Below are 17,355 nucleotides of genomic sequence, written 5' to 3'. Positions count from 1 at the left end.
ATAACTGAAAGCATATGTCCTGGGGAGTAACAAGCTGATTTCTTTCTTTCATTTGTGCATACAAACTTAATGACTTTTTGTGCGTTGGTTTACAGAATTAGGTGCAAGTTGTGGTTCTGTTTTTTAAGCATATGGAGTAAACACTGATTTCCAAGATTTGTCTGTCCACGGAACTGGAAGGATTGGATACTCAGGGCTTGTTTGGGTCACTGGGAACTCACAGATGTTTATGTGTCTAATAATACTTTTTTCATTTTCTCTCTGTTTATAGACATGCATATGTTTTCACTTACACATGTAAACAGTTGTTTGGATATTGTAAGAGCTCTGCCTAAAAGTCACTACTGAAATATGTCAATACTGTATTTCTTTGATTGTTTTTTCAGGCAATGAAGAAGGCATCCAGGAGGCAGCAGAATCTGATGGTGATGCGAGGTCAGAGAAACCAGGGCAGCTTGCTGTGGAGACTGAAGATTGGGATGGGCCAGGTAGGAAAAAACAACTGAAAGCCAAGAGAATTTTCTTAAACTAAATTCCAATATTTTTTAATATTATTATTTTAGTAGATGTGTTATGCTTTGCATCGATTTTTAATGGACTATTTCTTTTATGATCCTTTGGAGTCCAGGATATTGATGGATGAGTACTAAGATAAAGTTCTTGAGTAAAAAATCGTTTTGGCTATACCATTTTGTGAATTGTTCGACATAAAATGCCCTATGTACCTACTTGATGTAAAGGAAAATGTTACTGCTGCTTAGAATTTTAGGATTAAAATTTATCCGTAAGTTCTCAGTTCCATGGTTGTATTAAGGTACAAGCTTTTCTGCTCTGTTTTCTGAGGCCGGAAGACCAACCAAATGCCTGTGTCTCAAGCTTTGTGCCTACATTTAGCAACATGTTGAGCTTAACAAATAGGTATGGTATCTACTGGCATTTTCAAGGACTTTGTTTACCTGTTTTGTCCTGGTAGAAATCATTTAGCGCACCTGGTCATTGATTTCAGTTGGAAGAGAAACTCTTAGATTGCAGTCAATGAAGTGTTAGAACTTCACATTCAAACAGTAATTCACAGTAACATTTTCTATTATGGACAGTGAAGATGGTGCAAGCGTAACATTGCTAAGATTAAGATGTGATGGTAGCATGAGAATACTTTCCAAGTATCTGTTCAATATAAATATGTAAAACCTCTGTTGTACTGTAAAAGTACCTAAGACAAAGGGGTAAATTGTATTTCTCAATTAGGCAATTCTGCAGTTGAATTCAATGCAATGTTTTAATGGATATGGACTCTGGAATGGGCCTTAAAAGTCCATTATATTGTCTATATTTTAATAGTGCTGTTGGAAAATGTGCATCAGAAGCCAAACATACTCTCAGAATAGCTGTGTCTCTTATGGAGATTTTCCCTAAAAAGGATGAGCATATCAGAAAAGAGTTCCAGAAGTGTTCTATCAATAATTTATAATGCATTAATAATATTTCATTAGAAAAAATCCTATATTTCAATCATTTTCATCCTTGCTTGATACTACAAATTACTGTATGCTCTTCATGAAGAGAAGAACAAAACTAATGGTAATTTTCTGAAACCAGTAGCTGGAAAATATAATGCAAACAAAAATGAAGACATAGTATATCTAATTATTACAATGTCATTTAAAATGTTTTTAATGATAATACACAAGTAAGTTGATATTCTCTATAAAGCACTATGGTGTTATATGAAAGCAAGATTTAGTATTAAAATACACTACAATACATTTAAAATAATACAAAAGACATCTTTGGATGTAGCAGAATGGCCTTTTCCAGCTTCATAGTAGACTTAAAGGCTGTTAGTGATTAACACATGACTTGTTTTTAATTTCATTCTAAATAAACTCTGCCTGAAATTGGTAATTTTTTTGTTGCTTTCTTGTTTTTAGTGTATTTCCACATAGTTGAATATGCATTTTGTGGGCTGTTACTGCTTTTTATATGAGCTATCTTATACAAAAGTTTCAGAGATACCTTTTATAACAGTATGGAGTAAAAGGAGTATGTTTTATTTTGTTGGGAAAAAAAAATCAGTTAAACAGTAAGATGTGCGTATTTCTTGTAATATTTACTGGTGGCTTTGACATGGGATAAGATGGAAATGAAATCTGAGTGTGAGAAAATTCCTTTTGACTTCAGAAAACTGATGACCACCGACACGAAATAAGCAGCTCTATTTTCTTTAAATGTTGGTTCTTTAAAAGGGTATAATATGTATGAAGAAAGGAATGGATACATACCACATGCCATACTCTCCATCATGCATGCTTTCTGAAATTAATTTGGTTATTTATTGATACCGAAAAAGAAACAATCAACAGAAGATCATTTTCAACCATGCAGTACAAAGATAACTTCTTTCAGATCTTTGAAAAAAAACCCAAAGCATGAAATATTTTGCTTATTTAGGAACATATTTTAGCACAGCACAAACAGAACCATTAAAAACTTTTCTTCAGCAACTTTACCAACTCGTAGTAGAGATGCTACCTCAAAGAGTAGATGACCATACATTCTTTGTTACCTGGTCTGCCTCTGGTCTCCTTACTGAGATGGAGCTCTCTCAGAATCCAACAATGACTCTGTTCTGCATGATACAAGTTGCTGTCAACTGATAATGTGAACTGTGACAACTCAAGGATTCGTATAAATAGTAGAGCTGTTTTGTTATTTTTTTTTTTTTTCTTTTTTTAGCACTAAGAGAACATATTGTTATTTTCAGAGCCAGTACTTGCCAGGGACTGAAGTTCTGTGAGTTATTAATTAGCAATAACTTACTCACGAATGAGTCAAAATTAAGCTTCCGGCATTAATTAGAGTTTTATTTTGTTTGAAAATTTGCATTGTTAAATGGTTTGCATGCATTCCCAAGCCTTTGTAATTAGAATATTTTTATGAAGAAAAATCTAAAGTTAAATGTGCTGTAGCTTCAAAGAGTTTCTGCTGAAGCAGTCTTTCAGATTACATAGTCTTGTGACCTTCACTGACCGTCAAGGAATTGCAGAGATAATGCCTACTCTGTGTAGTCACTTTGAGTGTTACCTGAATGTTTTTTAAACTATCATCAATTTTCATTGTTTCTGTCCTCATTTTTTAGAAATTCTTTTTAATGAGAAGGCTACTCTGAAATAATGGAAACTGAGGTCAATAGACTGTATATGGACACACAGTAAAGGACCTGATTCTTTTTCTGTTATAGCCAACAGCAAAAGTCCAAGGAATCGAAAGAGTCTGCAAAGCAAGACTGGGCTTAAACAAATTTTATGTGAAAAGGCTTATTTCTTTAAACGTGGAAGCAGAGGTCATTTTACAGCCTTAAATACATTGTTTGCTATCAGATGGATGCCTTGATACATGTGGATGTATATAGTTCTATAGCCTTTGTGTTATTGCTAGGATATCAGTGCATGTGAGGCCAGTGATTAGTGTTTTAACACATAATGAACAAAAGGCAGATCTCCTGTGTGTCTACTACAGACATCACACGAGGGAATAGGATCATTCCCTTTTCTACTGGATATCTGTTCTATGTAAGAACAAAAACCTCCTAATCTTGGGCGACTATGAATGATATATCCTAGAGGTTCCATGCTTCCATACCAGAACTGTCTTAAAATCTCTGGAAATTTTAGATATCAGGCTCCTTGACTAAAATATTGTTGAACCCAATATAAGGAAATTATGTATTATATGCCATCTTGACAGATAAAGAAAAATTGTTTAAAGAATTAGAAATTAGTACTTGTTTATTATCCAGTGGTCATGGCTGTATTGGTGAATACAAGTTCAGTCCACTGTACTTGTCATTTTAAGACACAGCAAATATGAACTGTATTGAAAGGGAGAAAAGATTTGAATGAAAAAGTATGGATCATAACTTGGAAGTGTTTAAAAAGAATTTTTTAGATTTTCCAAAATCTATAATAAAAGTGAAGGCTATGTTGGCTTTACCTAGAAAAGAATTTAAAAAAAAGAAAAATCCAAGTTTAAAATGAATGGGGAAACAGTGGATGTAACCAGATGCTAGGAACTGTAATACCTGGCTGAAAGAAAAAAAGAAAAAAGTAACTAAAAATCTATTAGTAGCTTCATTAATAATAAGATGACATTTTAAAATGTGTTAAGAAAAAGTCATTAGAAAATTGGTATTGATCTATTACAAGTCAGGACTCTTACTGTTATAGGGGAGCGGAAAAAGGGTAGAGTAATTTCAATATTTCTGTTCTACTTAAAACATACTTGTGCTGGAAAACCGTAAGTGATGCCTGTACTTCTGTTCCATCAACAACTGATCAATGTGTTAAACCTGCTAAATCCTAACTAATTTAAGCAGTTTGAATTTAACTTTTTTAGGAGCTAGGTGACCCACTGTCCCACATCAGTCTTCAGTTTTCAAAAAGTTTTGAGTTGATTTGGAAATTCTAGAACACTAGAGGAAACAAATGTGTTCAACAACAGTAAGACAAGGTTGGTCTGGATAATGACAGACTTGTCCATATGACAGTGGTCCCATTGAAAATAATGGGATAAGTGATGTAAGACCCTTTTATTAAAGGGGGATTAGTAAGAATGCCAATCCATACAGGTTTATGGAAAAAATAGATCCTGTAAAACCAACTTAATATGTAATGGTGAGCTAAAGTATATTAGTTCTTTGCAATATGTTTACAATCCAAAGAAAATACTGAATAATGGATAGGTATTGCTATTGCAGGATCTGAATAACTTGACATGTTAATTGCAGCAAAAATTTAGTTTCAGTATAATTAAATATGAAGTCACGTTCTTGCGAGAAGGTAATAGAAGTTTTACTGCAGAAAGCAGTGTGTCTGAAAAAGTCTTGGGATTTAGTGAACCAGGGTTGAGCCCAAAAGATAGAGTTGTGGCTAAAGGATATGTGTAGGTTCTCAAATTATCTTGCTTGTCTGGTTAGCAGTCTTGTTTCATGCTGAAACAGGGATCTGTCTCCTGCATTCACACTTCAAGAATGATGTTAAAATTTGAAACAGATTTAGAGAAGAGCCACTAGAATGTTGAAAGAACTGGTATTATGAAAAAGTCTAGGTCCTTTTCCTATTTATTTTATCAAATAAAATATTAAAGGACAACCTGATTACAAACTGCTTTAAATTCAGAGTGAAAATCTGATAACAATGGGCACCTCTTTCTAGCAAAAGTATCAGAAGATTAAATGGACATTGAAGCTCCACAATTTTCAGACACAAAGAACAGATTTTAGTGCTTAAAAAGTTAATTATTGGAACATTTTATGAGAAGTCATTTATCTGTCATTAGAAATATTTACATTCAGGTTGGCATACTTTCCTAGAGAACATGATCCAGTTCTGTGGTAAACACTGGACTTTTTAAATGGGGTAGGTTCCACTGGGGCAGAAGTTAGACTGGCTGACCATGATAATTCCTTGTAACTAAAATGGAATGAATAAATGAATATACTATATATTACTTTTATAAATATTGTACTGTTTGGATGCATTTATAATTAATAAGCACTAGCAGTCCTCCACATAAGCAGCTCCCAATTTTTATTTCTCCAGTAATTGTGTATTCAAGCTATGTTAAGAATGGTAGCTTCTCTGTGCTCTTCTAAATTCTGTGCTATTATTCTGTAGTGATGGAATAAAACAATGCAGTAGAAGACATCCCATACCTATTCTGTGACTAATAAACAAGGGAAAGTTCTTTCACTGTAGACAGATGAGACACAATTTTCTAGTTCTGACTAACCAAGCCAAAAAGATTTTCAAAACGCACTCCACCATCCTATGTGCTCAGTTCTTTTGACTTTCTTCCCACAGAGGTCCAATAACCAGTGAGCGTTTCAGCCATCAGTGAAGTGGTATCTGCCTTTTAAGACAGAGAAATACTCTCTGTGTTAGCAGTTGGGGAACTGAGTATAAGGCGTTTACGAAGGTGAAATTAATGCCACTCAGAAAATCTTGGTCCTAAGGAGGAATTGGATCTCTTTTTTCCTAATTCACATGTAGTATACTGTCAACTAGATCATCCTTATTCCCTATGTGAGCTCTTACTTTCATAGCTGTAAAGGAGCACAGCTTTCTTGCAGAACGTGCTGATTTTGTGAGTTGGATAGTCTTGAAAGTCAGTCTCAGAAGTTCTTTTGAAATTTATCTGCATTTTTCTTAGAAAGTGAGGAAATGTGATTTGTCCACATATCCAAAATGAAAAAAAAAAATGCAGTGGAAAATAAGACCTAAAACTCTCATTTTCATTTTATGCTAATTTTTTATGTATTGTTTTCATTAATCTCCAAATAAAGTGAAAGTTTCCCATGTGTAAAATTCTGTCTCCAGTAAATCAACAGAACTTTTGCTATTGATAATAGTGAAGCAGGATGAAGTCACAACTCATGTTACATCTCAGAAGACTCATCATAACTCATACACATATATCAGGGAACTGTTGAAAAAAGTACGAAGGATAGTTAAATATAGCACAGTATAGTTTCTTTTAATTACTATTACAGGTTGGTGTTTTTTTTAAAATGTATCAGAAAGTGTAAGAAAAAACAAAATTAAATAGTGCTTTAAAATAATGATATACTGAGCTCTGCTGCTATTAATATTTAATAAAAGAGAGAGAGAAACAGGCTTTCGTGTGAATTCTGGTGTATTGCTTTAGCAAGATGTGAATCAGAAAGGTTCTAGTAAACATCTGACATGCCAGGTTCACATTTTTACCTGCTATGAAAGGTAGTTTGAAAAGCTTTTCTGAATAGATTTCCTGTAACCATTCATAAGAATCACTGCAAATATGTATTGATTGTTGGGTTTACTCTGCATTATTTAGTAATACTATAAACAGTTTGGGTTACAAAGCAAAAGTGTATAATATATATTGGAATGGTTGGTAGACCACTGCAAGATGGAAACAGACATTAATGATAGTCTTTTTTTTCCCCCTTTTTACTTCTTTTTCTTTTTTTTTTCTTTTTTTCTTTCTTTCTTTTTAAACCAGTCCTAAGAAGGACTTGGAGATTACTGTCCTGATTTCGTTTCTTTTTTGATTGGGGAAATGTGGTAGATATAAGATCTTGGAAATGCTATTTGATGTAAATTAACAAAAATCCATGAAACATAGTTAACCATAGATATAGTCTGACAGTAAGAAGAATATTGTGAAGAAGCAGAGGAAATCATAGAACGACTGTGTGTTACTCTGACAGTGAATCGGTATTATCTCTGCTATCAGATAATGCAGTTATCATTAATTTTCACATTTGCATTTCAATCTTTGGAAGGAAATGACTCTTGCCGGATGAAGATAAGAGCTCTGTACCACTATAATGAACCATCATTTTATCCCGATGCTTTGTATCCATATGAAAATGAGGCTGGCTGGTGGTGTGGTATGTGAGGAGGGGGTGGGGGGTGGGGTCATAGAAACATTATAACAAAGTGTCAAAAATCACTACAGACTTTTGGAGCCCTTTATGAAACAAGAGGCAGTCTAAATAAATCTTCCGTAGTGAAGTGGATATTGAGAGAGAGAGAGCCGGGCTCCCATACCGGAGGTTGGGAGGGGACCTTGGAGGAGCAGGGAAAGATTTCTGTGGATCTTGATCCGGTTTCCATCACTGGTTTGGAACTAGGACGAGGCCATGCAGACACAGAATAGCAAAAGTAAGGGGGTAATGGTCATCAAGTTAACCTTTGCACTGCAGGTCTTGTTTTGGCACTTGAATACTATATTAAGGTAGGTGAAGTAAATGCTAGTGGACCACTGGCTTCATGGTTTGGGTTCTGATACTGGAGCTGTTTTAAGAGGTCACCACACCTGTGTGTTAAATGCAGGATTTCAAATAATTTTCAGTCTTGTATATAGAACTGATCCAAGTCTTCAAGGACTGTAGTGTTCCCAGTTCTTTTCCATGCGTAGCCCAGATTTGTGTTGATGACCTGAAACTCTTACCTGCAGAACTCTGCAAAGGCATCATTCCATTTTAGGTCTGATTGACTAAAACCACTGTTCCCCAAGTACTCTTGCACTATATTCAACTTGTTTGACCTTTATGGTGTAGTTGTTGCCTATAACTTACAGACTTCATCCATACATCATTGGGACTCACGGCCAAATGTCTGCTAAAAGCATGAACTCTTGAGGTTTGCCCTCCTGCCCCATTTTTTATAACAAAAACTGAGATTCTTATATCATCAAACGATTGTAAGAACTGATATTTAAATACATGATATTTTAAAAGTCCTTCTTAGTGTATAACCTGGGACCATTTATAGGAGCACCAGGGTATCCATCTTGCCGTGACTAGCTGGGATTGATGAATTATTCTGCTGGCTGTAGCAGCTGCTTCCTCCTGCAGATCTTTCTCAGGCCCTCACCTTTCTGCTCTTACGTGATGAGCACATTCCTGTCTCTTAATGAGAAATGCAGGGCTAAGAGCTGTAAGGAAAAATAGGCTACACCTGTGTTAGTAGATTCAGTAGTGACAGAAGCTGAGTAGTATATACTTGTGAAGTGTTAAAATGATCCCTGGCATCATTTTGGTTGAGGCCAGCTGACACTCTTCCCAAGTAGATCCCAAGGTTCAGGAGTTAAAGCATTGCAGGGAGCATTCTCCAGAGGTAGTTTGTGTGCAGTCACCTGTTTAAAGGCTAAGGAAGTCTCCCAGCACATAAATATGGCCCTATTTGGCACATGTAATTAACCTTCCTTTAACAGGCATACTTAGTACAGAAATTGGCTGTTCTTCAAGGCAATTGATCTTGTTGGCGGACTGCTCCCTGTACAGGCCTGAAAGATGAGAAAGTGAGAGTAGCTGTGTGAACTTAAATGGAAGTAGCAACCAAACCTTTGCTGTCATCTTCCCCACGCGCAAATTTGACTTTTGGGAAACAGGCTGTTGTGTGACCTACTGAGCATGTGTAATAGATAAAATCAAGTCATGGGGAGAATTTTCATTTGTGGTCACACCTGACAAAATGAAATGATGCTCACTAGCCAGAAATAGTGGTCAGCAAGGCCCATTAAGAGAAAACTGAGGTGTAATACAATTCCCCTAAAATCATGTGAATAGGCAGTACTAGATTTTGAAAACTAAGAGATATTTCCCATCTTGACGTCACTTCTGTAGCATCCCTTTCATGATTCAAGGTGCAAATATAGTAGGATTCTGTAAACTTGGAAATAAGCATTACCTCATTTGACTTGCAACTTAAAATTTCAAAAAGCAGCGAGTTCATCACTGAATACTGGAGCCTCTGTCAAGCATTCCAACTGTTTTGTCAGTTGGGATGCCATTTCCTTATCATTGTTTCACACAGTTAACATATACATGTGAATTTAAATTTAATTTCAAAATTAGTCACTATAGAAATGAACCTAGTTTAGAAGTAACATTTTCTCGTATGTACATTTCACATTTGGAGAACTTTAATTTTATTTAATCAATTAGCCTTTTAGAATATTTTCAAGTGCAAAACTTCATTTTTATCCCAGTCAAAATGCTTCAGAAAAGTGAAACTATCTAAAACCTTCAAGTCTATTAGTTTTTAGTTTGATGGTATTCATTTACTATTCCTGGGCCTTTATTTACCCATTTGTGAAATATTTACTTGACGTAGCAAGGCTTCTAATTTTTAGTGTGTTAGTTGTAAATTGGTCTTTGGAAACCATCTTAATCTGCAAGTGGGCAAGTTTCTAGACTAGGTAGACTTGAAATTGATCCGGTATCTTCCTAAATTCTTTTGTACTTGTGTATGTCCAGCATGAGGCAAGAACATTGGTCTGACTCGTAAAAGGCATTGAACTCTGAATGAAAGGTGATACACATTAGAAATGTATTCCAATTTGATTGGCATTTACATTTCAAGCACAAAAGACTTCTTGTTCTCTGAAAAAAGTTGATAGCTGGGAAAGGCATGTGCAAGGGACGAATGATCAGATTCACTAGGTACTTCTCTTTGGACATGATACGCTATATAGTATGTATGTAAAGTACAAATCCCTGTAGGTCACACAGTGAAGGACTCCTAGTCTGTGAAATTCTGCAGGGAATCAATGAACATCTGCATTACAATACATTGTTTCTTGTAGTTTCATGCACCAAGGGACCTGCAGAGGCTGGCAGAAAGCTTTGCACTTTTCAGCTGTCTCCACTGTAGTTTGGTCATAAAGGCAATATAACACCCTGGTAATTGCAAAGGACTAGGAAACAATGTCTGGTTTTGGAAACAGATGGGGTGAGAATCAAAAGGGACATGTAATCGGTCCACAACTATTTTGTTCTTTGTTGTGTCTTTCTCATTCATTCATCCAAGATTATTGCATACGGAATACTGCATAGCAACACTAGCTTGAACAACTGAAGGATGGATGTGTTACTATATTAAACTTTATACACAACATAGTATTATTTACCACGCAAAGCTGTAGTCCAGCAGTTGGATGCAAACACCTAGGGAGAGATGCTAATAACTTTATTTCTTAAATTGGCAGGTTTCAGTTGGTTTCAGTGCTGTATCCTGTGTTCAGTATATCATTAAAGAAAATATTTCAATTTTCAAAATATGTTTTCCTCCTACCCCTTTGAAAACTGCTTTATTTACTCTCTCCTAAGACATCATACCATAAAAGTTGGAATAATATAACTAAAACAACAAAAACATTATCACCAGGAACCATTGTACCTCCATTCGAAAGAACCAGCTTTTGCTGAGAGTAAAAAATTTAATGTGACATGTGAGTGACAAACTGGGTACTAGTATTTACCCCCAAAATTACACAGTTCAGTATGGTTCAGAGTCAGAAAAGGAACCTGGACATCGTGGTCGTGGGTCTGCGACAGAGTCCTAAGGGCAAAATTCCTCTCAATTCTGGCCTTGACTTTCTCAGTATCTGTGTTTAGCTCAGTGAGACCAGCTCAGCACACATTTGGGTTTAGGTTTTTAATTACCACACTTCATTTTTTAGGGTGCTTTACCATCACGTGCTCAAAAGAAGGATATGGATTGAATAATATATCTTATTTTCTCTCCTTGAATTAGGCTTCAGACAAGGGTGTGTGTAAACGATCTTTGTAAAATGCAGTAATGGTCATCATACAGAAAAGCTACAATAAACTCTTTCATGCAATCACTCAGCACTTATTCAACAACATGGCAAAAGTAAGCATGGTTGTCTTAATAGCATCAGACCGCATTTTTGTTTAGTTACAAAATTTTTAGTTATTTAAACATGTTCTAATGGAATCAGTGAGAAACCCCAGAACCAAATATTCAGAAGTATGGCCCAGAGTTAAAACTAGTAATATACCTATGCAGATATTTGGGTAGGCAGAATTAATAAGGATTAAAGCCTATGTTTGGAAAGCTGTAACTAGACAATGGCCACTGTTCCTAGTTTTTCCTGCAGTCAGCTGATTAGCTTAGACCTTCTAAAATGTGTAGAGGACGTCTGAGCTCATGGTTTGTTTTGGGGGCTTTTTTTTTCCCCTCAAAGATTTCAGAGCTTTCCAAATGTGCTTTTTAATAATCAGGGCTGATTCCAAAAACTTTTTTAATCTATAGCATATTAAATCGTATTCGTGGAGAAGGTGCTTGTGTATGCCTAGTTTGCCAATGTGGGCAATCAGTCCAGTGTATCTGTTCCATCTTTTATGATATGTTACAGAAAAAATGAATCAAATTGTCCCATCATAGCTTACTTTTTCTCTTTGCTCCCCTTTGTCTCCCTCAAGACCATTAAGCAGTGTATTCAAGCTGGAAAACTTGAACAGCCATACTCGAATTCACAACATATTTTTGGGGATTACAGATAGAAAAATTTTCCAGTATTTTAGATAATTTTGTTTTACATGAGTATTGCATGATTATGCGTTGGCATATTGTTTGTTATAAAAAAAATATTGGCTGATATATTTCAAAGACTGAGGATAAAGCTGTAAAAATCATATTTTACTTAGAGAAAATACTCAAAGTGGGCTCGTTTAGGTCTGTGCTTCTCTGATTTTATGGCAATATAGTTGTGTTGATTTTAAAGATGCTTCATCAGCATAAAACCACAATGATGGATTATTGTGGATAATTTAGAAAGACAGTACAATGTACACTACGGACATACTGATTCAGAGTGGTCCATATATGCATTTTGGGCTGGGTGGTTCTTAAAGGAGACTGAATTTCAAATTACATCATTGTGTGAAAAAAAACCTTCATTAAGTTATCTGAAGTTTGATACTTATACTGTGGTGCCAAAACTACTAATCAGTTCATAAATCTTTGGCTTGCATATATAAACAAACACTAGTTCTCATAAAAAAAATGAGACTATCTGGACAGCATTCATCATAAGCATTCAGTGAGAGTTTTCGTAGGTGTAATACAGTCCCGTTTTCAAGGTTTGTGTGATGCAACATTGTAAATGCTTCATATTACTTGTTTAGATCTCATAAAGTATGTATAATTTTAAACTTCATTTACTTAATACTTTTACTATTGTGATTTGTACTTTATGATTTTTATTGACTTATTCTCAGAAAAAAACCTTTTCCCCAATTACAGAACTGCTTAGCATTTGATATTGACTACTTTTCAAAGTATGTAGTGGATCTCAAATTTTCACGGGAATTTTCTTTAAGAGGTGCTCTCTAAATATATGACTATTTCTAGCAGCAGAAAAAGAAAAAAACCTACAACAAAACAACAGATATTTCGGTGTGTTACAGTCCGATAAGAGCTAGCATTTAGTTTAATTACTATATCCATAACATTTTAGCCATCAAATTTTGAGCCTCTTCCAAGGAAATTATTTTTCTCTCATCTTGTCCTGCTAATCCTTGTTTTAATAGTTACAACTTACTTAATTTTCTTTTCTGTATCTTCATGCCACAATGCATGAATCATCTGGAATCGAAAAACGGTGTGATAAGGTTGTTGACAGGGATGTGAATGGGAGAGGAACAATGCAGAATTTAAAATGGTGTATACGTGCCAGAGGACATCTTCAGGGGACACTGGAGAAATGTTCTTGCATATTGCTATGGTACCTTTAAACATGTGATCTGACAGAGCAATGGACAATGAAGGAGCATTGGACTCTGTCCTACATGGCGCACGAAGAAGTTTCAGGTTCCTTTAACACTTTTCTGTAGGAATACATCTGATTGCAGAAAACCTGTTCTCCTTTAATTCTGCCTCTTGTCAATATATTCTACAATGTCAGATGCATATTGACAAGAATGATGCAATAGATTAGTTGTTCTACTGGTTCACTGGTCTCACTTTGTTCAGTGTTCTACATACCGGGAAACTCAGTCAAGAAATTAAATAATACTCTAATAGTACTTAGAAACTGTGATCCTCCCTATTAAAAAGCCTGTTGCCATCTGCTTGCTTTTTAATTTTTCTCGTAAAAGGGACAAAAAATCACTTGAATATGTAGCAAAGCATCTCACATTACTTTCACCATTTCTCAGCTTCTGGGATCATTGCCCTGTAAAAATGCTATGTGCATTTCCCCAAAGCTTGGACATATCATGACGCTTATCTAAAGAGAAAAGTGATATATTTTTAAAAGAAAAATGCTGACCTAGTTAGTGAGGCTGAAACCATTCATTAATTAGAAGTCATAATTGCAATTACATGGTAAAATTAATTTATAATGAAAATAATCCTATCAGTTTTCCTTTTTGGAAAAATGGAACCAAATGATTTTAGCAGCCCGTATTGCTTAAGGCTGATATTACAGTGATACTGGTTTAGAGTGAATAAAGTAATCAAATTCTATTTTCAAGATCTGAAATTCTGAGACTGCGTCAATGATAGTTTATATATTATATGAGATTCACTTGAGTTGTAATTTTGTAATTACATATAATATATAAAGCATATATGCACAGATAAATGCATAAAAGGAAAACAGTGTGCTGAAATTTAAAAAGAGTGAATTGAAGATAACACAGCACATAACATATAGAAAAATTCATGTAATATATCAAGTGTGCTACAGTGTATGAAACTCAGAATGCCTTTTCTACCCTCAGGCTATTTAGACTTCCTTGATATTCAAATCTTAATGTACATTAAATGGAATTTAAGGAGGTCCACCTTGCTGGACCTCAGGCAGACTTAGCAAGTAGTGCTCCTTGGGGATACCACTTTATGTATGTATTTGCAAAGATGTTATAGCCATGAAATATAGTCCTTTGATGACATCATAACTGTGAAATATGACTTTATTTTGCTCACCAGCAGTCAGAGCTTTGCTTTATCTATATTAAGCAGTCTGTATGCATAAATAAAGAATACCAAATACTGAAGCTGACTGCTGTAACCTAACATGGCCACCTTCAGTTGGAGTACTCATCACTCCCTGTGATACCCTATGGATGTCAGGGGACTGTTTGTAGAGTAACATGCTGTCAAATATCGCTAAGTTTAACATTGTCTTCTCTCCAGAAATGTGGTAATAAGCACTGTGGATACCATTAGACAGCTATATGCCCAAATTCAGCAATTACTTATGCCTATTTAAATTTTAACAGAGGGCAGAAATTTATTATTTTATGTCAAGGTAGTCAAACTTGGTCTTTAAATTTAAGGATCTCACAATATATCATTAAAATTTCTGGTCCTGTTGAAGTAAATAGAAAAGAACACATTGATGCCAATGGAGTTAATACCTAGTCTATTAATGACTAGTTAATGTATGAATGCATATATCGTTTGCATAAGACTCACAAATGCACTTACTTTTTAGGAGAAAGGCTGTTAGCCACAGTCACCAGGGGAGTGTTCATCTGCCTGGACTTTGTTATTAATGGGAGATAGGAACAAGTATGCTTTTGAGCATCTGAAAATATCTTAAGTCTCCAAGAAAAAGACTTCCTAGAACAGTGCAAGAAATACATGCTTAAATCTATTTTTCCAGACTAACCTGGCATTGGAAGATAGGATCAATAAGTCTTTTTTTTTTTTTTTTCTCTCCAGGTAGTAAGAAAAATATCTACATTTAGAAGAATGCTTTTGGTCTTCTAGGCTCCCATCTTGCAAAGCATTTACAAACTTTTAATTTAATGCATATAAGCATGCCATTAAACAAAGAAAGAACTACTTGCATGCATTAAGTTAAGCACACACGTAAGTGTTTGTAGGACTGCGGCCTTAGGACATAAGCTCTTCCAGGAAGGAGCTGCCTTTGTCATTGTACTTTCTATGTACTCAACAAACTGTTAGCTTGCACCAATTAATAGGGATACAAATCGAAGCAATGCTGAAGGCCCCTTTGCACTCCTCTGACAATGTAAAAGGGCCTTAAAGGTTGAGTAAATCACTTCAGTAAGACCCAGAATTCTGAATACAATAAATAAGGACTTCAAATTGTAACTTCTTGAGTTTCTGTTAATTACAGAACATTGTTTCATGGAGTTGCTTGATTTTCTAACTTCCTTCCTATTTTGAAACATTTTTTATGAAAATACTTATCTTAATATACAGGATGTTTTGACTCAAATATACTTTTTAAAATGAATTTTTCTTTTGAGAAGTAGGAGCTCAATCGTGAGGCTGCTGTTCATTTTCATCTCATAGTGACTTCGTTGTCAGTGGTGGGATAGTAAGGTCTTACATAACACGTTAATTTTTTAAATGATAACTAACTCATTTGGATTCTGCAGTTTTAAACTTCTGCAAATTTAAAAAACCCATCATATTTCATGGCTCTGATTACAGTTGTGAATGTCTTGTGGTGGCATAATGCACATGAGTCTTGATCTTATTTTATTTCCTAGTAGTAAGATTTTTGCTGTAACTCTATATATTTTTGCTGTAACTATATGTAGGAATATACTAATATTATGAATTGAGAGGAGAAGATGTTAAAATATTGCCCAGGGATAGAAAAAGATTGTGATATCTAATGTCCAGAATGTTCCTAAGGACAAATCTTTTCTTAAAGAAAACAGTTAATAGTTTTTTTATGATCTTTTACTTTTTTTTTTAAATAAAAAAGTGCCATAAATTTGACTGAAAGGGTATTCTGAAATACCCTGTGTGAAGCATCAGTGGCTCTTAGTTTCTTCTTCTGAAAATCAGTTGAATCTACTGCCTATTGTTTTAATTATTAGCTAAGTCCAAGCAGTATTTTAGAATTATGACTGTTGCTTGATGACTTTCTCAAGCGTCAGCTGATAAGCTAAACCTTATCTTAGCAGTTAAGGGGAATAAAATAAAATTTACCCATTTAAAGCTCTTATTTTCTCTATGCGAGTTTCTTAATTGTGGCCTATTCTGTTTATATTTTTCATTGACTTTATTTCTTCAGTTTTTATTTTGTACAGACACTACCTACTGTTCATGTTTTGCTTTCCTTATGCAATATTTGTAATAATAAAACAAGTCCATATATACTGTTTTTAATTAACCTCATAGGTATGCATTGTGAGATAGAGGGCGTGAGATTATTTATCTGAATGAATTTTCATGTGAAAACTGTAGCACCTAAGCTTGTATGTGGTTCTCTCTTGTAATTATGGCCCAACGGTCCTTACCTGTATTTGTCATCCCCACCTTCCTGCCTGCACTTGTGTTCCCCTTCACACATGCAGACGGTCACAGCACCGTGGCTATCGAGGTGACAGTCCAGTGGTGCTTAGCGGAGCAAATGTCTTTACATTTTGGTTGCTTAACAAATGATTCACACAAAACGCGTGCAGCAAAGAGGCAGTTTTCCCAATGTACTCGTACACACGTGCTGAAAAAATGTCATTTTTCTCATCCAGTTTCGTTTCCTTAAAAAAAGAGGAAAGCTTTTTGTTCTTTTTACTCCCTTTTGATCATTCGTAATTTCTGATCATCTCCTTTTATATTCCTGGTCTGATTTTGTTCATGCTTTTCATTTTTACTCTGCTCTGTATTCATTCTCTTTCTGTCATTTATTTCCTTTGATTATGTTAAAGTCCTTTTTCCATGTGGTGTCTGTCTTTCATACATTATAATTATAAAATATTTCCGTTTTCTCTTCAAGCACTCAAAATTTATTTACCTAGCTTTCTAAGTTTGGATACAGTGTTTCCTATGGTATTTATCAAGGAGAGTATAGTGAGAAATGAACACGCTATTACTATTCTTGGCTTTGCTGTATTTTCAAAGAGCATCTGCTGGTGTTCATTCGATTTTTTTTTCCTCAGCTATGTGTATAACACACGCATATGTATCGTCAATTCAATGAAAACACCACAGAGAAAATGAATTTTATGAAATTGGGAGGAAGTTTGCAGCAAACAGTGGATTATATTGGTGTTATGTAGCTATCTCATCA

General features: G+C 35.0%; 1 protein-coding gene across 2 annotated transcripts in view; it reads left to right on the top strand.

Moving 5' to 3' along the window:
- ZFPM2 (zinc finger protein, FOG family member 2) overlaps positions 1-17,355 on the top strand; it is a 315,698-nt gene that overhangs the window by 80,138 nt on the left and 218,205 nt on the right. For both annotated transcript variants that reach the window (XM_076329250.1, XM_076329249.1), the window contains one exon: positions 387-488. In XM_076329250.1, coding sequence (XP_076185365.1) covers positions 387-488 — 102 coding nt within the window. The remainder of the gene's footprint in view (positions 1-386; positions 489-17,355) is intronic.

The sequence above is a fragment of the Aptenodytes patagonicus genome, chromosome 2, assembly GCF_965638725.1.
Source record: "Aptenodytes patagonicus chromosome 2, bAptPat1.pri.cur, whole genome shotgun sequence".
In the NCBI taxonomy this organism is placed as follows: domain Eukaryota; kingdom Metazoa; phylum Chordata; class Aves; order Sphenisciformes; family Spheniscidae; genus Aptenodytes; species Aptenodytes patagonicus.
Note: the sequence above shows the minus strand (reverse complement) of the source record. Positions and strands in the feature narration are given on the sequence as shown.